Here is a 27,751-nt window from a genome sequence, read left to right as displayed (position 1 = left end):
TCACTGGTCACTTGGAATGACCTGCTGTTCCTAGAAGGACCACACTCTCTGTCCTCCCCAAGCCTTTGATCTTGCTACTTCCTCTGCCAGGATCAATGCCAGCCCACTCCTATCCTTGCCTGGAAACCCCTCCTCATCCTTCAGGATGGGATTCAGGAAAACACCTCTTTCTCCACCTCCTACCCACAGCTCAAATGATCTTGAAGCATTTGATACTTATTTCTTCCATTGCATTTCTATCACTGCTGGATCATAACTGTCTTTTACTTTATATTTACCACTAGATTATAAAACCATGAGGGCAGAGTCCCCCAATTTATTCATTTCTCTACCTTCAGATGAGCAGTGTTAAAAGTGTTACCACTTTATTGATAAGTCTTATCAACGAAGTCTTATCAAGGAAGGGGAGTTCTGCAATGTCCAGTGAAGTTGCCATTGGTGGTGTGTGGAGCCCCAATAGCACTACAGAATCATTCACCCTCCCTCTGCACCCCCAGAATCCCAATCACAATAAAATAGCATGATGATTTACTTCCTTGGGAGACTTCCAGCAAGTGGAACATTTCAATAAACAAACAATAAAAGTGTGGGATAAATGGGAGAGGGGAAATATAGGCTCCCAAGAGGAATATTGGACTTGGACTTGGCAAGAGGCTATGAATGCTCCTAAAGCTGACAGATTTATGATTGGGAATTTTGTGTTTCCACATGGGCCTTCTTTGCCTTTAGTATACTCACAGGCAGGGCTGAACATAGAGTCAGTGATTTGAAGGACAGAGGAGCCCTAGATTCATCTGACTTGGAAAGAGCTTTGGATTTTTATATTCTGTCTTCAAACACAAGGGTGCTGAATGGGCTTAGTGGGGTATAGGTGCCTTTATGTACAAGTGTGCTCTCTGCTCTCCCTCTCTTTCTCTCTCACCACACACACACTCACACATATACTTCCATATGTAAGGATGTTTCCAAAAAATTGATCAGTATATACTTCCATGCTTCCCCAAGAAATTAGATAGACAGAAAAAAGACCCATGAACTTCTTTTCTATTTCCCTGGAGCCCAATGATTTAGGTATTCAGATTCTCCTATTTTCTGCATCAAACAAAATGTCTCCATTCCAGATCCCAGGGTTCCATTCCTCCCCATTCATGCCTTAACTTTCATCCAAGAACCTTGGAAACTGGTGAATTCTAACATTGTAATTCTATACCCACAGTATCAAAGCTTGGGTGTGATTTTCAATTATATTAGTCCTGAAGCTATAATACATTAAAAAATTATCTTAGAGCCATAGTAGAAACTCATATGTTCTCAGAATGTGCATAGAACTGAGTTTGTAATTTTCTTCCAGTGCAGTCAGAAGCAGCCAACCCATCTCAAAATACTTGTAGTCACAATTCCTACCATAACAGTTCATTTCAGCAGCAACTTGATCTACGAAAGACTTGTTTTTCCATAGGCTTATCATCCCAGGAATTCCCAGGTATAGTTTCTAAACAAATCTTGTGCCACTGCATGCCACCGATTACTAGTTATTGAAGGAGGCAGTCCACCAGTGATCCCAAGTGTCCCTGTACATCTTTGTTGAGTGTGCCAAACTGTAAGACCTAACCACATTCTGTCTCTGAGTCATTTCTGTAACTAGTCTCAAAGGCAATTAAGTAGGTCAAGGTGATCATAACATGACTACTGTACAACTCTTCACTCCCCAGGGGAAGGACACTGGCTTGTTGGCTGCTTGTTATAAAAGGTTCTGAGCCCTTGGCCCAGAGTTCCTCAGCTATGGTGCAACTGCATTGTATTGCTATCTGCCATCGGGGCCCATTGCATTGCCCCATGGGACTTGAGGGTAAGGAGATGAGCCACACTGTTGCCCCTGCTGTTGGCAGTGTTATGAAATAAGCTGTCTCCAATCTGCTGCATCTAGTTTTCTTACCCTCAACACCTATTGAGTATGGCAAGCCAACCTAGAGTCCTGTTATTCCTTGCCATCTTCCATGAGGTGGGGGCTCTTCCCTGACACAATATCCTGTTCTCTCTCTTTTTTTTAAGACTTTATTTATTTATTTATTTATTTGATAACGAGAAATAGATCACAAGTAGGCAGAGCAGCAGGCAGAGGCAGAGGGAGAAGCAGGCTCCACGCTAAGCAGAGAGCCCGACATAGGGCTCGATCCCAGGACACTGAGATCATCACCAGAGCTGAAGGCAGACACTTACCCAACTGAGCCACCCACGCACCCGCAGTATCCTGTTTTCCACTGGCAATGAAGTCATTGCTGAATTCAAGCCCAATCAGATCATACAAAATCCCAGGGTTCTCTCTTTGAGGGTCAGTTTCCCACAACCACTTTCCATAGCAACTACATATCAGCTAGTGTCCCAAGAATTAAATTAATTTGTGCTATCCAGTATGGTATTAAATAGATCTGTGCTATCCAGTATGGTAGCCATTAGTCATATGTGACTATTTACATTAAATTATTAAAATTAAATGTAATTAAAAAGTCAATTCCTCAGTCACACTACCCACATATGGTTAGTAGAAACTGTCTTCGCCAGCACATTAGGACATTTCTGTCATCACAGAACATTCTATAGGACAGTACTACTCTAGATTATTTGAAGAAGAAAGGGATTTAAACCAGGCAATTGTTTTCAGAGATGGACCACATGGGAGTGGTCCAAGGAAGGAAGGGCTTAGAAGAGTTAGAAGAGAAAAAGAGATTACGAAGGTGCTGCTACCCTGGGTAAGGGCTGGCTCACAGCAGGTACTGATCTGTTAGGGGTGCTGCTACTGAGAAGGAACCCAAGAGCCTGTGTTTGTTGTTGCTGCTGCTGCTGCTGCTGGAGACACCGTAAAAAAGCGGACAAAGCAATGGCTTCTTCCTTCCACACACCCTTTAGTCTCCTGCCAATGCCTTCCATCTGCCAAGAGAGTCTAAAAAAAGTAATTTGCAAGTGTCCATATGTCTTATAATACTACAGAGAGCAAAGGGGGTGGGAATATATCTTAAGACAGACAAATAACTGCATAGAAGGGATTTTTATCAATAATGATATTATTCAAGGTGGCAGGGCTCCTTCCCTATAAATTAGATCCATTCACTTATATCTAGCAACTTCCCCCCTGTCTTGTATGTCGCAGCCATATGGAACTACTTTCAATTCTGTTACGAAACTCTATGCACTTGCTCCTCCTCCAAACTTGAAGATACTGTTCCCTCTGTCTAGAACATGCCTTTCCTTACTTTTCATACAGTTGCCTATTCTCATCCTTCAAACATCAGGTCAGTTGTTACCTCCTTAGAAAGACTTTCCACGATCTTGCCAATATGCCTAAAATAGCTTAATCTTCCTGATGTCCTGCCATAGTCATTCCCATTCAAGCCACCCTGTTTATTTTATAGTCCTTGTTTCTATTAAAAATTATTTTTTATGTTTATTATCTCTCTTATCTCATAGAATGTAAGCTCAAGGAAGGCAGGGGCCCTGTGTGTTGTTTGATGCTGTGTTCTCAGCATTTAGAACACATCCTGTCATGTTAGAGAAATTCAGTAAATGTATGCTGTCTGAATGAATAGTTTCTATCCATTTTTCTGCTATGTGTTCCCATAGAACCCATTCTTCTCCCATTGTGACACTTAAAAAAAAAAGTATAATTATTTATATCTGATCCCTTGCTAGACTATAAACTCAGCGAAAGTAGGGACCATGTCTGTCTTGTTCCCAGTTGAATCCCCAGTGCTTAGCACAGTGCTTGGATAAAGCTGGAAGCAAGAAACTACTCGATGGCTTGGTCATCATATTATTCTACCAAAGAGTTTGGGAGATGATTTAGCAATGAGTACAGGGAAACTAAGCAAAAGAAAACAGCAAGGCAATTATTAACTCTAGAGAAAACTAAAGTTTAACAAAAATGGAAATATAATCACAAAGCCTTACATGGCTTGGCTGTGAATAATATTTACATAGCCATAATCAGGATCAATAGAGTATATTAGGTATTTTAGACTTTATGAATTATTGACATTTTTCTATACTGGTTAGTAAATAATAACTACCCCATGCTTCCTGAATACCCCATTGCTAGAGCTCCAATTGCCCTAACTCTCTATCTTAGAATTCCCTGAACCTTTCCAGGATCCAGCAACTAAAGAGACAATACCTGACATAGCAGGGGCTCCTGAAACCTGCTAGAAAGGCCAGCCTCTCTTTGTATCAGTCAGTGCTTGTTCCGGTAAGCATTCCAGCCCCTCCTGGGCACTCCCTTTATTTCTTCAGAAAGTTTACCTCAACCCTGCTTGCTATACCTCCCTAGGCCCAGGGAGCCAGCCCTATGTGGGAACTTTCCAGAGAGATCAATCTGCTAGCCAGTGGCTGGCCTGCCCCACCTCCCACACATCAGTCCTCCCCTCAACAGGCTCTGACCCCACTAGGAGAGATAACAGGCCTGGAGGGAATACTGGCATCTCAGAGGGCAAATATTTTTTTTTTTTAATTTTTTATTTTTTATAAACATATATTTTTATCCCCAGGGGTACAGGTCTGTGAATCACCAGGTTTACACACTTCACAGCACTCACCAAATCACATACCCTCCCCAATGTCCATAATCCCACCCCCTTCTCCCAAACCCCCTCCCCCCGGCAACCCTCAGTTTGTTGTGAGATTAAGAGTCACTTATGGTTTGTCTCCCTCCCAATCCCATCTTGTTTCATTGATTCTTCTACCCACTTAAGCCTCCATGTTGCATCACCACTTCCTCATATCAGGGAGATCATATGATAGTTGTCTTTCTCTGCTTGACTTATTTCGCTAAGCATGATACGCTCTAGTTCCATCCATGTTGTCGCAAATGGCAAGATTTCATTTCTTTTGATGGCTGCATAGTATTCCATTGTGTATATATACCACATCTTCTTGATCCATTCATCTGTTGATGGACATCTAGGTTCTTTCCATAGTTTGGCTATTGTGGACATTGCTGCTATAAACATTCGGGTGCATGTGTCCCTTTGGATCACTACATTTGTATCTTTAGGGTAAATACCCAATAGTGCAATTGCTGGGTCATAGGGCAGTTCTATTTTCAACATTTTGAGGAACCTCCATGCTGTTTTCCAGAGTGGCTGCACCAGCTTGCATTCCCACCAACAGTGTAGGAGGGTTCCCCTTTCTCCGCATCCTCGCCAGCATCTGTCATTTCCTGACTTGTTGATTTTAGCCATTCTGACTGGTGTGAGGTGATATCTCATTGTGGTTTTGATTTGTATTTCCCTGATGCCGAGTGATATGGAGCACTTTTTCAGAGGGCAAATATTTTTAATGATACTTCTGGTCACAATAGGTAAGGACCATCTGATGATTTAACCAAAAATGGCGATACAGTTATATCAGAAGATGGGGCAGGGAAGTGGTGTTAGAGAAATCTTCCATTGCTCAAAGTCAGTAGGTAATATCTGAACTTAAAAATCACAAAGCAGCAGTCAAGGTATATTATTTGGAGTATGGAAGTAAATACAAAAGGCTGGAAGAAGTAAAAGTGGCTAGTTGACTCTGAGGTGCAGGGCTTGGTGTGGGGAGGCATAGGACAGGAATCTACTGTTTTTTATTATAAGCCTTAGAGAAAACAGAACTTTTGAACCATGTACATAGTACTCTTTTTTTTTCTTTTAGGAGACTGATGCAGGAATCCTTATCAGCTGTTAATGCCAATGGTGATGGCAATGAGAGATGTATGGCTCCAATATCACGATTAGGTGATGATTGGCATAACTTGGCAACTGCTGGTGCAGAGAGTGAGAGAGGTGGAGAGAGAGGAGAATCACGCAGAGCTGGACATAGAGCTAGGATCAGAGAAGGACTGCTTCTTGGGGAGCACTTGGATGTCAAAGGTCCCTCCAGGCACCACATATTATAAGAGTGACTAGCTCTGCTTGGGAGAATTGCAACTAGTTCAGAGAGAAAGGGGTATTTAAGCTGGGTCTTGCAGATAGTGTGAAAGCTTCCAGTTCCATAAAGGGTGAGCCGAATGGTGAGAAGGCATATTAAGGAAAGTATATTCTTGAGCAAGGGTGATGGAGGATAATAAGAAGTACAAAGGCACAAAAGCTTGGCAGAATCATTTGGGGGAGGGATGTGAGTCATCCTGTGTGGCTGCAGTATGGGAGGCAGGTTGGGGGAGAAAATATGGAAAATAAAGCAAGACCAACAGTTTATGAAGAGCCCAAGAGCTTCTAATGTAGTCCATCTGGTCCTCTCCCTCGAGGTGGTGACAGAGTAAAAGGCGCAAACCTTCTGAACAGTAATTTGGAAATATATATCAGAAGCCATTAAAATGATTCTATTTTCTACCCTAGTGAGGTCCTGGAGATTGTTCCTAAGGGACTACTTTTTAAAGGAGGAAGGATAAAGGATGAAGAGACCAATATTCAGTATTGGTCTCATTAGATATCAATATCATTACGATATTTATTGCATCATTATTGGATATAGTGAAAAATGGGAAAGCAATCAATGTTTCTCTCAAAGGAAAATACTTAGGTAAAAGATGGTACATTCACCAGAAAATAAGAGACAGGCAGACTTGAGGCAGGCCCGGATGAGGGCCCCGGATGACGGCAGAAACTGGTCTCCTAAAACACCTAGGACAAAAAGGATAGTCCTGCAGACAGACCCTGTTTGGATCAGACAGGCCACTTCTTTGAACCTGAACACCGACTGAGTCAGGCATACCCAGGAGATGGAAGGCGTAGTGATAGTGAAAGTGGAGGAAGATAAAGATGAAGAAGACCATTTCCAAAGGGAAAGAAATGGCATAGAATAATCCCCACCATTTCTTAGTTGGTCCACAACCATCAATGAGAGGGCCTTGTTATCATCATATTTGATTGCCTATTGGGTAGCAAAAGAAAAAATGACTCACACAGCTGCTGAAAAAATTATTCTTCCAGCATGTATGGTATGGTATGGTATGGACAATTTTTGATGATAAATCAGCTAATAATTAAGAACCATAGCTCTTAGTGACAATACGATATCTCATCGAATCTGTATGATTGCAAAACACTTGGAGGCGATGCTTATTGTGTGCCTGCAGACTGGGATCGATTTTGCAATCCAGCTTGTCCAGAGCAACGATATCACAAGTTGTCCAATACTCCTGGTTTACGTCAGATACATGTGAGACGATGATTTTATAGAGGATCTGTTGTGTAAGTTTAAATTCACACATATACGGATTAGATTTATTTAGTGAATTAGAGAAGTGCATTGTTGGTCAATATAAACTGAACTGGAAAAACTGTAAAGGAATTCCAAGTGATGGAACAGCAAATATGACTGGAAAACATGGCAGGATTATTGAAAAATTGTTAGAAGTAACACATAACAGGGCTCTTTAGAATTACTGTTTTTTTTTTTTTAAAGATTTTATTTATTTATTCGACAGAGAGAGATCACAAGTAGGCAGAGAGGAAGGCAGAGAGAGAGGAGGAAGCAGGCTCCCTGCTGAGCAGAGAGCCCGATGCGGGACTCGATCCCAGGACCCTGAGATCATGACCTGAGCCGAAGGCAGCGGCTTAACCCACTGAGCCACCCAGGCGCCCTAGAATTACTGTTTTATTCATCAAGAAGTTTTGGTGTCCAAGAAAATTCCACCAAGTCTAATGGGTGTATTGAAAATGCAGTGAAAATCGTTAATTTTATTAAAGGAGGCTCCCTGAACAGTCGACTTCTTGAAATATTCTGTTCAGAGATTGGAATTAACCATACCCACTTACTGTTTCATACAGAAGTTCGTTGGTTGTCTCAAGGAAAAGTATTGAGCAAAGTATATGAAATCAGGGATAAGATTTACATTTTTCTCATTGAAAAGCAATCTCATTTGGCAAATATTTTTGAAGATGACATTTGGATAACAAAGCTGGCCTATTTAAGTGATGTTTTTGGCATTCTTAATGAGTTAAATTTGAAAGTACAGGGGAAAAACGGTGTATTTCAATATCTTGAATGTTTTCTAGGATTCCAAAAGACATTACTGTTGTGGCAAGCAAGACTTAAAAGTAATCGTCCTAGCTACTATATGTTCCCAACTTTGTTGCAACACATTAAAGGGAGGATCATTAATGAAGATTGCTTAAAAGAAATAAAATTAGAGATACTGATACATCTCACTTCTTTGTCTCAAACCATTCATCGTTACTTTCCAGAAGAGAAATTTAAATCATTAAAGGAAAATATTTGGATAAAAGCTCCATTTGTTTTTTAGACCCCGGAATCAATCAGTGAGTTAAACTTGGAGCCAGAAGAAGAGAATGAATTACTGAAGCTCAGTTCATCATTCACACTAAGGAATTATTATAAGACATTGAGTTTGTCAGCATTTTGGATTAAGATTAAAGATGAATTTCCATTGCTAAGTAGAAAGAGCATATTGTTGTTATTACCATTCATAGCTACTTATTTGTAGCTTATTTGTAACTAGGATTTTCAATCTTGACACGATTAAAAACGAAGAAAAGAAACAGGCTCAATAGTGCACCTGACATGCGGGTAGCCATATCCTCCTGTGTTCCTGACTGGAAGAAGCTTATGAACAGTCAAAAACACCCCTCACATTAAATCCAATCTCTGTGAAATTTGGTTTTGTACTTTTTTTTTTTTTAAGATTTATTTATTTATTTGACAGAGAGAAATCACAAGTAGATGGAGAGGCAGGCAGAGAGAGAGAGGGAAGCAGGCTCCCTGCTGAGCAGAGAGCCTGATGCGGGACTCCATCCCAGGACCCTGAGATCATGACCTGAGCCGAAGGCAGCAGCTTAACCCACTGAGCCACCCAGGCGCCCCTGGTTTTGTACTTTTTAAGGTCTTTTTTTTTTTTTTAGTAGATTGTATATAAAGTATTAATAAAATTATATTTGGAATTTAAAAAAATAGGCAGACTTGGTATATCTGAATTTAGATAGACTAGCCCAGGAGGCCCAGGGGAGGCACGAAGGTCCAATGTAGGCAAGAGAGGAAGGGTGGAAGCAGAGTGGACCCTAGGTCAGCCCCAGCAAGGGAAAGGGGAAGGGAGCTACCATTCACTGGGCATTTCCCTTTTGGTATTTCATTACATCCTCATGGCAGTCCTGTAAGGTGGTACTAAATACCATTCCCGTTTTGCAGACAAGGACCGGAAGCTCCAAGAGAGGCAGTGATCTGCTCAGTCCTTTAGGCTTTGAGGTAAGGGGCTGAGATTCTAATCTAGGTCTATGTGATGACAGAGCAGTTTATGTTTTTCCTCTGCACCTTGATGCCCATTGTCAATGATGACGATGTTATCAACAGAGCATTCCTTCTACACACCCCGGGTATCTGTCTTTAGTCTTGGGGAAACTGGACCAAGCTTGTGAGGACACCAGGCGTTGGCAGTAAGTAGCAAAATGGAAAAAGCTGTATGTATGATACGATGCTGAGCAGTAAAAATAGAATATGTAATTGTATCAATGATGAAAGCAGCCAAAAAAAAAAAAAAATTACACTACCGACACCTGCAGGAAAAGGCAAAGAGAAATGGAAACAGATAACATGTGAGTGGGCGCTCTTCCCGCTTTCTCCTATTTTTGGGGTTTCTGTTGTTATTATATTGTTTGCACAATAAAACCCAATTTAAAATGAAAGAGAAGATGCAAAGACTGAGAAAATATGAGTCCCTGGGGTGGGCCCACGGCTATACCAAGCCTTCTAAGCCATTTTTCTGGCAGCACTCCTAAAAGAAGGAGCTGGCTTCTTTTGGACAAAGGAGAGAAGGAGAGCAACTTAGTGTGTGACTCATGGCAAGGGGCTTTGGGTATTTGCCATCACGCTCTAGATGTTGGTGTCATTGCTACATCTCAGGTGGAGCTTTCCCCTGAGCTGGGAAGGGTAGCTGTGACCAGTACTCTCCAGCCCCAGCCTCTTTGCCTCTGATGGTTGTTGCGGTTCCTGGTTCCTTTGGAGTGGGCTCTCCTGCTTGGGGGTTAGGTTCCACCTTGCTGGAGGAAGGGCTAGCATGAGATTTTCCTGATGGAGGGACAGAGGCCAAGGTGTCCCCAGCCAGCAAAAAGAGCAGTTGAGGTAGCAACATCCATGACTGGGTTTCAGAGCTGGGGCCCAGTGATTTTTCTTTTGTTCCTGCTCACACCCCATACCTCACTTGATTTCACTGTGACCTCTAGACCACCAATCCTTTGATAATTTTGTGCATTTGCCCGTGCTGTGCTCTTAGTCTGGAGTGCCCTTTCTTATGCTTCCTGCCAGAGCCAAACAGTGCCCATCCTTTCATACCACTTCCTTGATGAAACTTTCCCCAATTTCCTTTTGGGGAATGAATTGTTCCCTCTCTGGCTCCCACAGAGCTTGATTTGTATCTTTCCTATGGCAATTGTATTTTTCTGTAGTGTGTTATACTTAATCATGTCCATGTCTGTTTCTCCCGCTAAATGGTGAGCCTCTGAAGATGGCCAAGGAACTTGTCTTATCCAACTCTGACTGCTTACACAGTGTGACCAACCTCTGGCATATGGTAAGTACTCAGTCGATGTGTGGAATGATATTAAATGACAATGGCTGGGCTCTCTGGGAAAGCTGTTGAGATGGTAGGCAGATGACCAGTCTTTTTTTTTGTTTTTTGTTTTTTAAGATTTTATTTGACAGAAATCACAAGTAGGCAGGAGAGAGGGAGAAGCAGACTCCCTGCTGAGCAGAGAGCCCGATGCAGGGCTCAATCCCATGACCCTGAGATCATGACCTGAGCCAAAGGCAGAGACTTAACCCTCTGAGCCATCCAGGCGCCCCGACCAGTTGGTTTTATATCCATTTCTCTCCTGTGCATTTTGAAAGGGGCAGGAAGAGGAAGAGAATTAAAGCTATCTGTGGATCCATATTCCAGAGATTTCGGCCAGGGATCCTGAGAGGGGGTGATAATATGTATAATAGCTAACATGTGCAGAGACACTTACTTATGTATACTTTCACATCCATTAGCTCTGCTGGGTCTCACCAGGACTCTAGGAAGTAGGCTGGGTGGCAGCATTTGGCTTGTCCCAATGCTACAGTCGCAAAAACCAAACTCAGAAAAACAAAGTGATTTGCTCAAGATTCCATCAACTCAAAGTTGAGCTGGGACTCAAACCCAGATCTGTTGACTCCATATCACACTCTTGATATTGTAGAAGTAACAAGGACAGAGGCTCTCCTCCTCCTGATAAACATTTGCAGAAGGAAATCCATGACTTAAGCATTAGTAAGGTGCATGTTTATCTGCTTATCTAGGGGTTTAGCTCCTCAAGGGTAAGGACCACACCTACTCCTTTATTCCCAACTCCCACTCCCCTGCAAAGACTCAGGTCTTTGGCAAAACCCACACTTTTTTTTTTTTTTTTTTAAAGATCTTATTTATTTATTTGACACAGAGAGAGAGAGAGATCACAACTAGGCAGGTGGGGGATTGGTGGGGGGTGGGGGAGCAGGCTCCCTGCTGAGCAGAGAGCCTGATGCTGGGCTCAATCCCAGGACTCTGAGATCATGACCTGAGCCAAAGGCAGAGGCTTAACCCACTGAGACACCCAGGTGCCCCAAACCCCACACTTTGCTGAGTCTTGGCTCCCACGTCTGTCCAACAAAGACGCTGAGCTCGAAATTTAAATCGGGTCACACTCCCACCAGTGCCCAGTGCAGAGCCTGGCTCACAGCGCCCACCCCCTTCCCCACGGACGACTCCCAGCTCCAACACTAGAGGCCTCCAGGACTCCAGCTGACATGATGGCGTGTGTACCCAGCATGTTGCAGCCTCTTCCCAGGCTGGCTGCGGAAACGGCGCCTCCTCCAGACAGCGGGGCTGCCGCACTCACACAGATCAAGTTGGGAGCCTCGTTAGTCATGTCAGATGACATAGTTAACACTTGGGGCCAGCACAGCCAGTTCATCAAAAGCTCCTCTGTGCCTGGCTCCATCGCTGTGGCCAAGGAACTACTGTATGTGCCGCAGGCAGCACATCAGAAGGGCAGCGCCAGAAGGCTTCCAAATTGGTCTTGATTAATTGCATAGACATGTCTTTAATTGGTGCCAGGGTAGCAGCCAGAGAACTTATGGGAAAGCAGGATGTTATGCTTTCATTCCCTGAAGTCCCATAAAGCCGTGAAAGATGAGGAACCGAATCACTGCTCGTTGAAAATTTATTGACCGTGCAGACCCAGAAAACACAAATAACTATCTGAATCGAAACCTAACCTCATTTTCCCAACTCAGTGGAAGCCAGGCATGTTCCTCTCTGCACCCCGGCCTGCCTGCTGAGATGTATAACTGAGCAAAAGGTGTGATTTCTAAGAAATGAGTGCTTGAGTACAGAGACAGCACTCTTGGCTCTCCCAGATGGGCGCAGAGGCATCTGGAAGGGCCCCTCCCCTCGGAAATGTCACTCTCTCCAGCTCATTATGGTCCTGTAAATTGATATTAGAGGCTGGTTCACTTTGGGTGAAACATTCATTATACATTCATTATTTTCCACCTCTTGGAGATTTAAGATACACGGACTGAGTAGGTCCTAAATACAAAACACTGTGTTGGTATCAGGAGGAATGTACAAGGGAGTGAAATACAGACCCTTGTGTCAAGGAAATGGTTATCTAGAAGAAAAGAGAGGGCAGGTCCACAGATGAACTAATACATGGTAAGACCATCACATAGAAGGTGAAGCTTTGGGATTTGGCACCAAGAGGACTTGGGTTTGACTTCTAGCTCTGATTCTTATTACTGAGCCACCTCAGAAGTCACTTGGGGGGGTGCCTGGGTGGCTCCGTCAGTTAAGTGTCTGCTTTGACTCAGGTCGAGATCTCAGAGGGATTGGGATTGAGCCCCATGTCAAGGTCCCTGCTTGGTGGGGAGCCTGCTTCTTCCTCTGCCTCTGCCTGTGGCTTCCCCTGCTTGTGTTCTCTCTCAAATAAACAAAATTAAAAAAAAAAAAAGTCATTTTCATTTTCTGAGTTTTACTACAAAATAGGATAATAACACTTATTGCCTGTGGTAGTCACGAGCCTTGTAAAAGCAGAGATGAAAGTCCCCAGCACAGGGCCTGGCACTGATCGATAAGTGGTTGTTAATTCTGAGTGTTGCCAGAGAGGTTCTGATAGAGAACCGTGTGAGAGCTCATTTATTCGAGGAATAAATGAATGTTTCCTGATTATAGACTCTGTGCCAGGCTCCATGCTAGGCATTAGGAGTTTAGATAGGAATTTCTGCGCTTGATAAGACTGAGGTCCACGGGGGAGTAGCAATGTTGTAGTATGGAAGGAATGGCAAATTGTTACAGGTAGGCTGACAGAAGCGTACTCACTGACAATTGGAAGAAAGGGAGACAGTTACTCTGACCTGGGGAAGTCAGGATATGTTTGCCTAAACAAGTGATGCTTGAGCCAAGTCCTAAAAGATAAAAGATTTTCATTTGCAAGATGAAGCAAGAGAAAGCATTTTATACACAATGCCAGTTTCTCTCTTTTTATTCCTAGAGTAAGCAAAGGTTTCCCCCTTTGCTGTTAGATCAGCACCTTCCTTCCTTCCTTCCTTCCTTCCTTTCTTCCTTTTCTTCTTTCTTTCTTTTTGAAAGATTTTATTTATTTGACAGAGAGAGACAGCCAGAGAGGGAACATAAGCAGAGGGAGTGGGAGAGGGAGAAGCAGGCTTCCCACAGAGCAGGGAGCCTGATACCAGGCTAGAACCCACCACCCTGGGATCATGACCTGAGCCCAAGGCAGACACTTAACGACTAAGCCACCCAGGCACCCAGAGCTGCTTTCTTTGTATGGAAAGTTCTTCCCTTAGATATTCCCAAAGCTGCCTCCTTCTTGACCTGATATTTTCTTATTTGTTCCTTTGTTTATTTTATGTCTCCCCCACTAGAATGACAGGTCCATGAGAACAGGAGATCTTGGCTGTCTTTTTCTCCACTCTATTACAACATCTAGAACGTTGACTGGCACAATGTAGGTGTTGAATATATGTTAGTTGCATGAATAAACAAACAAAAGGAAACACAGGAGGGCATATATTGCAATTGAGGAACTAGAAGCACCATGTAGGGTGAACAGCAGGCACTGACTTTTTCTTCTCATTAAGCTCAACAATCAGTTACACCTGAAGCACAGCCCAGAGGAACTCAGGTAGGAAGTGATAGAAGGAGGTGGCCCCTGAGCTGGGCCCTGAAGGCAGAGAGGGATGACAACAGTAGGGAATGTTGGGAAAGGGATTGGCAGGATTAAATGAGATAATTTACAAATCCTTTCCAAACTTGGAGCTTCTAAGGATTTCTTACCAACATATCATCTCTTGCCACCCTTCCTGGTCCCTTCACCTTCATCCCCCCCCTTTCCACTCCACCCTGTCTGGAGGCTTTAAGGGCACCTGACACACCATTTCCTGCCAATGTAAATCATAGGCTGATGTGTGATGCTCATTCTCGGTTTTTACCATCCCCCAGGTGGAGATGGTCCCATAACTCAGGGTGGAGGCCACAAGCAGAGCCAGCCTTTCCATGGGGTGGCAAACAAGGGGGAACTGTTTACCCACCAGCACCTTCCTGGCCCTGCTCCCAGATAATTTTATGTCCTCTGGTCCTGGATCTGTTCCTTACTTGGATGCACCTCAGTTCACTTGCTCGAGCACTGATGTGTGACTATTTAACTGCTGTTGCTTCCTGTCCCAGGGATCCTGGGCTTCAGGGAGCATGGGAAAGAGACAAGAAAGAGAGCTTTATACAAGGTAAGCTTTGACCATAATAATAACAGCCAAAAACTAGCTGACACTTACAGAGTGCTTAACAATTTACAAAGCCCTGGAGAACTCCTATTCATCCTTCAAGACCCTGTACAAATGTTACCTCTTTTCACCAACCTTCAACTCTCCCAGGCCGAGCTAATCCTTCCCTCCACACTTTGTAAAACCTCCATTATACCCCTAGCTACCTTGTAATAAATTTATTTGTGTACATGTCTCATTTCCTCCATTAAACCATCAGCTCCTCAGGGGCAGATCTCTTCTCTCCTAGTAAAACCCACTTCTTTTCTTTCTTAAAAAGTAATTTTCATTATACATATTGTTCTAATTATAAAATTAGTACTTGTAGTTACAGTGATCAAAAATTATATATAATGAAGAAAATTTAAGGGTACCTGGGTAGCCCAGTTGGTTGGGTGTCCGATCCTGGTCTCGGCTCAGGTCTTAATCTCAGGGTTGGGAGTTCAAGCCCCATGTTGAGCTCCACACTGGGTATGTAATCTACTTAAAAAAAAAAAAAAGTTATCAGTGCTTTTATCTGGGTGATGAAATTATAGGTGACTTCGATTTTTTTTTTTTAAGGAGGATCCACACCCAGTGGAACCAATGTGGGGCTTGAGCCCACGATCCTGACATCAAGACCTGAGCTGAGATCAAGAGTTGGACACCCAAGAACTGAGCCACCCAGGTGCTCCAGCACTGGTAACATTTTGAGTGTATCTTAGGTATACCTTGAGCCTTTTTTTTTTTTCTTTTTTAGCATATAGAAAGTAAAAAATGGGTCTAGTCTATATAATGCACGTAGTTTTAGTCCTATTTTATCACCCTATTCTATTGTGGACATACTTTGACTACACCATTGACTACTCTTCAAAAATATCACTTTAAATGACTGCTTATTTCATTTAATGAATATACCACAATTTACCTGACCATTTCCCCATTGTGGGACATTTGGGTTAGTTGCTTCTTTTTACTATTTTGGAAATAAAATGAATAGCTATATATGTAAATCTTTGTCTGTTTCTTCGACTCTTTTCCTAAGAAGGATTCCTAGAAAGGGAATTTCTAGGTCAACTCTCTCGATGCTTCACGCCAAATTACTCTGAAAAAGTGATACCATTTATAATTTCACCAGTACATGAGTGGGCCCATGTCCCAGTGTCCTGACCTGCATTAAGTATTATCCCACTGGTATCTTTACCAAGTTCAGTGGTCTTCTCACAATGCCCTCAAAATGAGTAATTTTTCTTTTTCTTTGGATTAATTAATTAAAAAAATATTTTATTTATTTATTTGACAGAGACAGAGCCCAACCAGGGAGAGCAGCAGGCAGAGGGAGAAGCAGTCTCCCCACTGAGCAAGGAGCTCTATGTGAGACTCGATCCCAGGACCCTGGGATCATGACCTGAACCAAAGGTAGACCTCATGAGCCACCCGGGCTCCCGTGAGTAATTTTTCTTAAACACAGCAGAAAGTACACAGCCAAACTCAGAGTTGTCTTCTTCTGAGATATCAACCCGGGAGGGTATATTTATTGCAACAGTGCTTCAGCTACTGTAAACATTTCTGTAATTCGATTTGAAAATTTGCCTGGGAAGCAGATCACTTGGACTTTTGTATCTAAATTGTACAATTCTGTCATTGGAGAATGATTTTTTACTTTTTGGTAATACTCATAAGTCATTTGGAGCTTCTGCTAAATGAGATGAGGAGCTGCAGCTGGACTTAGGGTAGGAAACTAGGTATAATTGACAGTAATGATGAAGGTCTTTTCCTGACTTGCAAAGAGGCGTCCCACAGGAATGCTGGGCAGTGGGGGCATCATTGGCTCCAGTGCTGAGCCTCCCAGTGTGACTGTTCCAAAGTAGCTGCACGTAGGGGAGGCATGGAGTAGCATGTGCAATTATGGAACCCTTCTTGTGACTTCATGGTTACTCTGTGTACAGCCCCGGGGTTAGGCACCAACTTATTTTGGAGCCGATCCCTTTCCGCCTTTTCTTTTCATCAAGCCCACTTGGGCCTGATAGGTCTCCAACACCAAGAGCTTAACGGCCAGGTTAGTGAGAGGGAGCACACGGCATGGCAATGGAAAGAGCCCTCAGAATGAGGTCAGAAAGAACTGGGTCGGAGGCCTGGCTCTGCCTATTACCAGCCGTGTTAGCTCTCATTGTAACAGAACTTACTTCACAGGATTGTTAGGAGAAATGGAGAACACATAAAACCACATAGAGACAGAGACGCAGATAGGAAGACAGATGGACAGGCATACACAGAGGTGTATAAAACATGTGTTGAGCACTTTTCCTCTGCCAAGTACTGTGTTTTATTTTTTTAAAGATTTTATTTTATTTATTTGAGAGAGAGTGAGAGAGAGAAAAAAGGAGCAAGAGGAGGGGCAGAAGGAGAGGAAAAAAACAGAGTCCCCGCTGAGCAGGGAGCCCGGTGGATGGTAGAGTTAGATCCCAGGATTCCAGGGTCATGGCCCTAGTGGAAGGCAGACTCTGACCTGACTAAGCCACCCAGGCACCAAGTATTGTGTTCTATATGCAGGCAGCACATCCTGTCATTGGCCATCCAGAAACCATTTCTCATATACTACCTCCCACTGCCTCTCTCTTGCTGTTAGGGGTGGTCGTGAGGCCTGGTTCTGGCCAATGAGATTTAGGTAGCACTCGGCTGGGAGTTATTGGGGGAGCTTTTGCTTTCCTGATGAAACAGGACTGCTGAGTCTGAACTGTCTACTCACCCTCATGGTGAGTGGCTTCCTGCCTTGAACTTGGAGGTGAAGGCTATGCACTGAAGTCATCTTGTAATCAAGATGGAAAGTACAAAGGAGCACCTCTGGAATTCTTTTTTTTTTTTTTTAAAGATTTTATTTATTTATTTGACAGTAGATGGAGAGGCAGGGAGAGAGAGAGAGAGAGAGAGGGAAGCAGGCTCCTTGCTGAGCGGAGAGCCCGATGCGGGACTCGATCCCAAGACCCTGAGATCATGACCTGAGCCGAAGGCAGTGGCTTAACCCACTGAGCCACCCAGGCGCTCCTGGAATTCTTGATATGTCAGAAAATACCTCTTTGTTCAAGTCATTGCTCATTATCATGACTTGCAGCTGGAAATACTCAATGCACATCCACAAAAAGTGTTCATACATAATAGATGCTCAGTAAAGGGTTTCTATTTACACTCTTATTTACATACAGTTCCTCCCTCTAAAGAACTAATGATATTAATGATGATTATTGCATATGTATGCAGTACTTGGCTATTTTCAGAAGATTTTCACATCCATTTTTTTTTAAAGATTTTATTTATTTATTTGACAGAGAGAGATCACAAATAGGCAGAGAGGCAGGCAGAGAGAGAGAGGGAAGCAGGCTCCCTGCTGAGCAGAGAGCCCGATGTGGGACTCGATCCCAGGACCCTGAGATCATGACCTGAGCCAAAGGCAGCGGCTTAACCCACTGAGCCACCCAGGTGCCCTCACATCCATATTTTAAAAAAGATTTTATTTATTTGACAGACAGAGATCACAAGTAGGCAGAGAGGCAGGCAGAGAGAGAGGTGGAGGAAGCAGGCTCCCTGCTGAGCAGAGAGCCCGATATAGGGCCCGATCCCAGGACCCTGGGATCACGACCCGAGCCGAAAGCAAAGGCTTTAACCCACTGAGCCACCCGGGTGCCCCATCACATCCATTTTTTTTTTTTTTAAACTAATCCTCACAATCTGCAAGGAAGGCAAATTTTTATCCTAAAGACTCTTTTCAATTGCAAAAGGATATATCAAATTATTCTAGTATGGCTTATATGTTACATATTGACTTTTCTCTCCTCTCCTTTTCTTCTTCCTTCTTTGCTCCCTTCCTCCCTTCCTCCTTTTCCCCCCTTCTCCCTCCCTACTTTCTTTCCTTTCTTCCTTCCTCCTTCTCTCCTTTTCTTCCTTCCTTCCTTCCTGCCTGCCTACCTGCCAGTCCTGGGCCTGTTTTTCTCAGACCTATTCCCTAGCCATCTCCTGCTCTTTCTGTTCTGTGACACAGCAAGGTAGAGCCACTTAGCCTGTGAATCCAGGCTCCAGAACATCTGGTTTCCAGCTGTTTGGCCAAAGAGAGGTACTACCCAGAGACTGGGAGTAGGTTTATGAGGATGTTTCTTCTCTTCCCCATCTGCCTCAGGTAGCATCTCTGGCTCCTCATCATCCATGGCTCCTGCTACCACAAACAGGCCTGCTAGTATTCACGTTTCTTATCACCTGGCTCCTGGGCCCTGATGTCACTGCTCCCTACCCTGCTCCTTTGCCTTATGGGGGGGCAGTGGTTTCCCGCTCTTGCTAATTTCTGGATGCCTCTCTGTCTCCTATCCCCTCACCTGTGCAACCAGTCTCTTTGAGGCCACTCTACTCTACAGACTTGAAGTACCTCCTTTCTCTTCAGACCTGAACCGATCTCCATCAATCCACCACAGCTTTGCAGTGCACCCACTCAGGGCCTCAGTGCCAGAAGCACAGGGAAAGAGGGGCTCCCAGGCTAGGCAGCTAAGTGAAAAGTCTCACAGTATGCCAGCCTCTGCTGAGACATCCCCCAAACCCAGCAGAACTTACAGGTAAGTCCTGCCATGACCTGGGCTTCCTCCTGCCTCCAGAATCAAGCCAAAAACAATGTGCAGGAGCCTTGTAAGTCCCCTTCGCTGTCTATTGCATAGGCACACTTGAGGATGCTTCTGGATGGTGTGGAAGATATTTTACCCCCTCCCAGCCAAATGCTCCTACCAGTGGCTCTCAGGTTTAAGACAGCCCAGCTTCCACAGCTTGCTTTTGACTTCCTCCTCTTCTCTCCCAAACAGCCTTACCTAGGAAGCAGGAGGAATCTTATCCAGAGTATTTGCTTCAGCAAAATGCCATGGGAGAATTGCCCATAAAGGCTAACAATGGAGAGATGCCAGAGGTACCAAGCTACCTTTGAGATGACTAGGTATCTTACATGGGATTAGTGGGCAGACAAAAAAACAAAACAAAACAAAACAAAAAAACCATTTCCCCACTTAAAATTTTAAGGCTTTGGCAATTTAAACAAGCGTTCTGAGCCTCACTTTTCTTATCTACACAATGGAAACAATAAATGTCTTCCTCACAGAATTATTATTTCTGATCTGGCAACTTCCAGAAACAGGACCAACTCTGCTAATAGAGATAGGTTCCCATTCCACCCCCTACTACAGGCACATAGAGATGCTGGGTGAACTTTAACAGAAATGTTTTATTTTACCACCAAATTTGAAAAATGTAAAGAAATCCCCAGATGTCAGAAACGAAAAGGCAAACCCAGAACAGGGTACAGGTGACGTGCCTTAGCAGCACACAGGGATTTCACACTTAGCTATGGATCCTGAGAGCTGCAGGCTGGGGTTCCACCGCACACCAAGAAGGAGATGGGGCTTCAGTCCCAGCCAGGTGAGGAAGCTGGAACGGAACCCCCTACATAAAGCCCGGACATTGGAAGCTCCGCCCCCATCTGCACAAAGGAAACTGGGAAAACCGTGCCCCAGTCTTTTTTTTTTTTTTTTTTTAAGATTTTATTTATTTATTTGACAGACAGAGATCACAAGTAGGCAGAGGCACAGGCAGAGAGAGAGGAGGAAGCAGGCTCCCTGCTGAGCAGAGAGCCCCAATGTGCTGCTGGATCCCAGGACCCTGAGATCATGACCTGAGCTGAAGGCAGAGGCTTAACCCACTGAGCCACCCAGGCACCCCCACCGTGCCCCAGTCTTAGTGAAGTTTCAGGAAGCTTTATGTCTGAAGAAGTCTTAGGTGGGGAAAAATGACACTCAGGAGACCTAAAAACACTAACCTCTGCCAAATGCATATGGGGGTCTAAATTTACTTTGCTTGTATGCACAGGCACCAACTGAGATAAATTAACATAAAAATTAGATTAGGGCTGAAGTAAGACCTATTAAAATTCTTAGGTCAGAGCTGACGGTATATTCAAGATAGCCCCTTAGGGATGCTTAACAATCCAGGGCTTGAGGGATCCACTAGGAAAAACAACTTCTACCAAAGGTGCTCACAAAATGTAAGAAACCACCTGTGGAAGGAAATGACCAAAACGGAGCACTAACAATGCACACAACTAACTAGGTGAAAAAAGGGTAAAGACAGAAACCATCTGAAAGAGACTATGAATTCGGATGATTCAAATAGAGAGAAGGAATAAAGGCATAATAAAAAACCAGAATAGTATGAGAGAAAAGAGTTGGGAGATTTGAAAAAAGATCCACACAGAACTTCCAGAAATGAAAAACAACCCCTGAAATCAAAAACTCAAAGGATGAGTTCAACTACATATTAGATCTAACTGAAGAGGGAATTAGAAGACAGATTTGAGGAAATCACCCAAAAATAGAGTAAAGACAGAAAGAGGCAGAAGAGCTGAATGAGAGTTTAAGAGATATGAAGTATAAAAAGAGGAAGTCAAGCATATGCCTAATAGGAGTTCCAGAAAGATTTAATAGAGGGAATAGTAGAAAATCATTATTAAAAGTACTATAGCTATAGTACTATACTACTATACTATAGCTATTAGTAAGGGTTCTCTAGAGAAACAGAACATATGTGTGTCTGTGTGTGTGTATGTAGATATGTATATGTGTATATGAGCACACACACATACACATACAAAGAAATTCATTATAAGGATTGGCTTACACAACTATGGCAGCTGACAAGGCCCAAGATTTGCAGTCAGCAAGCTGGAGACCCATGAGACCAATGGTATAGTTCCAGTGTGAGTTTGAAGGCCCAAGAACCAGGAGAGCCAGTGGTTTAAGTTCCTGTCTGAAAGCCAGCAGGCTCAAGACCCAAGAGAAGCTGATATTACAGTTAGAATCTGGAGGCCAGAAAGGGACAGTATCTCAACACAAACAGCTCGGCAGGAAGAATTCTTTCTTACCTGTTGATTGGCGGGGAAGGGGCAGGGTGTCAGCATTTTTGTTTCAGGCAGACCTGATCGGATGAGGGCCACCCATCGGGGGCGGTGGGGCAGGGCATTCTGCTCTGTGTCCTCCCCAAACACTCTCAGAGACATACACAGAATAAGGTAGGACCAAATATCTGGGTGCCCCCTAGCCCATTCATACCGCAGTGAAACTGCAAAACCACAAGGAAAAGAAAATAAAAGCTCTCAGTGGAAAGGGACAGATTACCAAAAGGGGTGTTAACTGCAATGACGGCAGCCTTCTCATCAGCAACAATGGAAACCAAAAGACAGGAGGATAATATTTTCAAAGTGTGGAAAGAGAATAAATCTCAACACAGAATTCTATACACGGTGAAATTCCTAAGTGAGAGCCAGATTTTCAGACATTTTCAGACAAGCCAAGCCAATGAGTTTACCTCACACAAACTTGCTGAAAAGAGCGTTGGTGGATATACTTCGGTAAGAAAATTCAGTCCAGAAAGAAGTTACAAGGAATGTGATACAAGTGAGGTGGGGCCACAGCCAGCTCCCATTAGCCCAGAGAGCCGACTGCTAAAATTTTAGCAGTTTTGAGAATTGGTTGTTAAACATGGTCATTATTCAGCATTAGATTATATAAACTTACAATTAAATGAGTTATTTTTTAAAAAGGTTAAAAAATCCTCACAATGCATCACTTCCTAATTATTTGATACAGTGTTGCCATTATCTACATTCTTAAGGTAATTTCTATCTCCCATACCTATACAGTAGAAGGAATATAGAATGGTGTGTTACTGTGCATTTCTTTCCCATCTCCATAATTCAGAGATGTCATGATGGCAATTTGAGTATTTACACCCCAGAGATCAACAAATGCTACAAACCAGAGCTCCCCTTGCCCCTTACCACATAAGAGCTGGTTGTTAAATATCAGCACACCACTGAAAACGAGAAATAAGTTTCCACTCCTAGGTGTATATCCAAGAGAACTGAAAATACATATCCACAAAAATACTTGTACACAAAAGTTCATAGCAACATTATACATAATAGCTAAAGGGTGGAAACAATTTAAATGTCCATCAACTAATGACTAGTAAATAAAATATGGTTTATCCATACAATGGAATAGTATTCAGGCATTAAAAAAAAATGAAGTACCAATATATGCCCCAACGTGGATGAACCTTGAAAACATCAAGCTACTTGAAAGATGCCAGAATGAAAAGCCACATATTACATGATTCAATTTATATGAAACTTCTAGAATAGGCAAATCCACAAGTTTAATGGTTGCTAGGGACTGGGGATAGGAGGGAATGGGGAAGGAATGGGAAGGGACTGGTTATGGATATGGGATTTCTTTTGGGGATGATGGAAATGTTCTAAAATCAGATATTGCTGATGGTTGCACAGTTTTGTGAACATATTAAAAAACTATGGAATTGTACACTTAAAAGGGGTGAATTTCATTGTATGTGAATTATATACCTAGTTGTTTTTTTTTTTAAAGATTTTATTTATTTGACAGACAGAGGTCACATGTAGGCAGAGAGACAGGCAGAGAGAGAGAGGGGAGGAAGCAGGCTCCCTGCAGAGGAGAGAGTCCAACGCAGGGCTTGATCCCAGGACCCTGGGACCATGACCGGAGCCAAAGGCAAAGGCTTAACCCCCTGAGCCACCCAGGCACCCCTATACCTAGTTTTAGGATTTATTTATTTTTTAAAAATGAGGTTTTTAAAAAAAGACATATTTATTTGAGAGAGAGAGAGAGATAGCAAGCGCATGAGCGGGGGAGAGGGAGAAGAGAAGAAGACTACCCGCTAAGCAGGAAGTCCAACATGGGCTCAATCCCAGGATCCCAGGATCATGACCCGAGCCAAAGGCAGATGCATAACTGACCGAGCCACCCAGGCACCCTAAGATTTATTTATTTATTTTAGAGAGAGAGCATGGAGGGTCGGGGTAGGGACAGAGGGACAGGGAGAGAGAAACTCAGGCAGACTCTGTACAGAGCACGGAGCTGGATGTGGAGCTTGATCTCATGATCCTGAGGTCAGACTCAAGTCGAAACTAAGAGTCAGATGCTTAGCAGACTATACCACCCAGGTGCCCCATGAAATATATTTCAATAAAGAAAAGGCACCGAAGAAAGATAGACAAAGAAATTAATATGCAGACCTGTAAATCCAAATAAATGTTGACTATTAAATCATCTAATGGGGGGGGGCGGTTAAAAGTAAGTTAGGACCAAAAAACTAAAACCCAAATTACTTGGAAGATAGAAGGGGGTAGAGATGAGAACTGAAGAATTCTAAGGATCCTAAAACCTTCATAATGAGCTAGAGATGGTAATTAACACTGTTAACTCAAGTATGCACATTAATAATGCAAGAACATCCACTGAAGGAACAGAATTAGAATGTATATCTTCAAATCACTCATGAGAATAAAAAGGGAGTAAAGAAAACAACTAAACCAAAGACAGGACAAAAGAATAAAGCAAACACACGGTAGGCAGACACCTAACCAAGGCACCCAGGTGCCCTACAGGCATATACTTAGGGACAAAAGGGATAATTCATCAGGAAGATATGACCCAGAACCTCTCTGTACCAATTGGAAACACCCTCCAAATATATAAGTTTATGAGGAGAAATGGACAAACCCATATACTGAGAATTAATACATCTCCCTCAGCAGCTGATGGAGTAAGCTGATGAAATATTTGTAAGGCTATAGAAGATTTGAAGAGCACAACAGTCAAGCTTTTTCATCTTTCCATACACACACTCCTGGCCTCGAAAGTTCCTTCTCACTATTGCTGCACACTGAGTCAATTGCCAAAATTTGTGGATTCTCACAGTACAGTGGGCTGGTTCTGTGCCAACCCCCTTTCATCCTTAGCTATTTCTTGGCTCAGGCTTTAGTTGCCTCTTCCCTGAACCACTATAATTGTCTTCTAATTGAACCCCCCCCCCATATTTATAGAGAATCACCCAAATGACTTGTGGTTCAGTAGTTTCATTTTGATGCTATACATTTTATTTTTGGAATAAGCCAGACTAAAGGTATTGTAATATTTCAGTCACAGTGGAAGCACTTTTACTATACTGGGCTCCGGTATGAAGTTATTAACTATTTGGAGGAATGGTAAAGACAAAATCCTAGGAAACTTCCTCTGACTGGTATATTATTCCAGGTACATACTGTATTCTCTTTATGAGGAATCTTGGGGGGAGGCGATTCTGAAATCTGTACTTTTCCTGTCCAACCAATTTGTTTATATTTTATGGGCACTGAATCATGTAACTAATATTTCCACTTTGCTAGGGTCACTAAGAAACTCACAGATTTGCTGTCTGCTTTTAACAAGTATATAAATAACTAATATTTATTGAATACAAGTTTTGAACCAAGCACTGTCCCAAATGCTTTACGTGTTTTAAGCTATTTAACTCCCATCTCAGGCCAATGAAATATGATCATTTTAAGATGAGGAAATTGAGGCCCAGAAAGGTTATATAGTTGGCCTAGGATATACAGGTAGTAAGATGGTGAGCCAGAATTCATACCCAGGCAGTTTGGTTCCAGAGTCTATACTCTTAACCACAATATGACATTACCTTTTTAAATCTTATGATATGCCTGCCTTTGTGCTAATCATAGCCTCTGGCTCCATTAATTTCCTATGCATATACTGTGGTTTCTGGCTAAGAAGATGTAGTATTAGGGACTATACTTATCTCCCTATACAAAGCAGCTACAAATCTGGACAAAACATATAAAACAATGATTTTTAAGATACTGGATATCAAGCAAGTAAAAACAGTGATCCCTGGAAAACAGAAAGCAAACGAGGTGAACCTTATGATTGTCCCCGCTTACCTTCTAGAGAGGGTTTCTAGGCCATAAGACTGAGAGAGTAAACCCAGGTGGAACCCAGCAGTTTTCCTGAATTGAAGAGATGGAGCTATGAGTCTGGGGAGGTCAAGGTAGAAGAGTTCACAAGGAAGACTGCCAAAGAGAAGAAATATGCACCAAAAGAAAGCTCTGGCTATCTACTAAGGTTCCCCCTGAAGTCTTCAACATGCATGTGAGGAAAATGCCTGAGACCAGAAAGAACCATCCAAAGGAAATAGAAGGAACAATTCACAAAGAACCCACAGGACCAGTTCCTGTTCCCAGCATTCAGAGTGGCAGGCATATTTCACATGGCATCAGATGGGCTTTGCCACAATAGTGGGGCAAAATTAGCCCTAGACTAATGTTGCCCCGATCCCATCTCACAACGTTTAAAAGTAATAGCCAAAAGCTACTTCCGAAAATTCAAAATCCCTCAACTGAAACTGACCAAGACAGCTATAATGGATAGATTAAAAACATTAAAACAGTCACAACTGTACTCTATGTGATCAAGAAGCTAGAGAAAACACTCAGCTTGTTAGAGACACAGAAGATGACGAAGAGGTCCCAGTCACAGTAGCCACAAACATGCTCAGAGCCCATCTCTTTGTTTCTGAAGACCGTTCTCCAATAAAAGGAACCAGAGTTCTTTAGAGAAATGTTTGATTGAAGATCTAGAAGAGGGAAAAATACAAGATGATTTCTGGAGCACACTGAAGTACTAGAAAGTAAGGAAGTGTTCAAAAACAAAAGAATGGGAACATGTCAAAGAGATACAGAAGCCAACCCGAAAAGGCATCCAATGGCCCAAACTGAAACAATCTGAGTAATAAAATAAATAACATAGCATTGAATTATAATCCAAAATATCAAATAAATATACATGAACCCAAAATGATAAAATACTGACCGAATCAATAAAGTGGGAAGAAAGATAATTATTCTATACAGAATTCCAAATAACAGATGCAGATATTCTCCCTTTGCAGAAGGTGGAATATAATCATTCCCCTTCCTTTGGGTGTGGGCTGAACTGGGTGACTTGCTTCCAAAGAACAGAAAGGAAAGGAAAAAATAGTGTCTTTACAGTAGGAAAATCTATCAAAACTACCTTAATCAAGTGATTAAAGTGAAGATCACCAATGATGTCATGTGGCTATCATGTGCTCTCTAATTTGATGTAATAAAAAGAACACTTTAGCTGCTTTCTTTCTCAAAACCTATAACCCCAGCTAATCACAAGAAAAACATCAGACAAACCCAAATTAAAGGATATGCTATAACATACATGACCAGTGCTCTTTAAAACATTCAATGTCATGAAATGTTATTGAAAAACATGATAATGTCATGAAAAACAAGATAAGGCCAAGAAACTGTCATGGGTCTGAAAAGACTAACAATATATAATAAGTAAAGGAGATCTGAAATCTTATTGATTACTGGGATAGAAAAAAATCATTATTGGAAAAGCTGATGAAATCTGTATAAAGTGTGGGGTTTCATTAATAGTCATGCACAAACGTTGGTATCTTAGTTTTGGGGTAAGTGCACCACAGTAACATAACAACATTGGGAGAAACTAAAACTGGATGAGGGGCAATTTGGAAATGCCCTGTACCATCTTTGCAAATTTTCTGTAAGTCTAAAATTATTCCAAAATAAAAAATATATTTTTAAAAAAACAGGTCAAGGGGCGCCTGGGTGGCTCAGTCATTAAGCGTCTGCCTTCGGCTCAGGTCGTGATCCCAGGGTCCTGGGATCGAGCCCACATCAGGCTCTCTGCTCAGTGGGGAGCCTGCTTCCTCCTCTCTCTCTGCCTGCCTCTCTGCCTACTTGTGATCTCTGTCAAATAAATAAATAAAATCTTAAAAAAAAAAGACAGGTCAAATTTCTTGAGATAGAAATCACTGTATTTGAGATGAGGAATCCACAAAATGAGATTAAAATTAGAGTAGACATTTCAGAAGAAGGCATTAGTAAATTTGGGGACACAGCAATAGAAACTAAAAGAAAGGGAGGAAAAAAAAAGAAAAAAATTAAACAAGTATCAGTGGGTTATCGGACAATTCAAGTGGCCTAGTATACATGTAATTGGTG

General features: G+C 42.6%; 1 protein-coding gene across 1 annotated transcript in view; it reads right to left on the bottom strand.

Moving 5' to 3' along the window:
- Positions 1-11,768: 11,768 nt before the first annotated feature.
- Positions 11,769-27,751, bottom strand: part of GVQW3 (GVQW motif containing 3) — a 28,689-nt gene continuing 12,706 nt past the window's right edge. The window contains exon 2 of the mRNA XM_059411212.1: positions 11,769-12,234. Coding sequence (XP_059267195.1) covers positions 11,951-12,234 — 284 coding nt within the window. The 3' untranslated portion in view covers positions 11,769-11,950. The remainder of the gene's footprint in view (positions 12,235-27,751) is intronic.

Source organism: Mustela nigripes, chromosome 1 (assembly GCF_022355385.1).
Source record: "Mustela nigripes isolate SB6536 chromosome 1, MUSNIG.SB6536, whole genome shotgun sequence".
Lineage (NCBI taxonomy): Eukaryota > Metazoa > Chordata > Mammalia > Carnivora > Mustelidae > Mustela > Mustela nigripes.
Note: the sequence above shows the minus strand (reverse complement) of the source record. Positions and strands in the feature narration are given on the sequence as shown.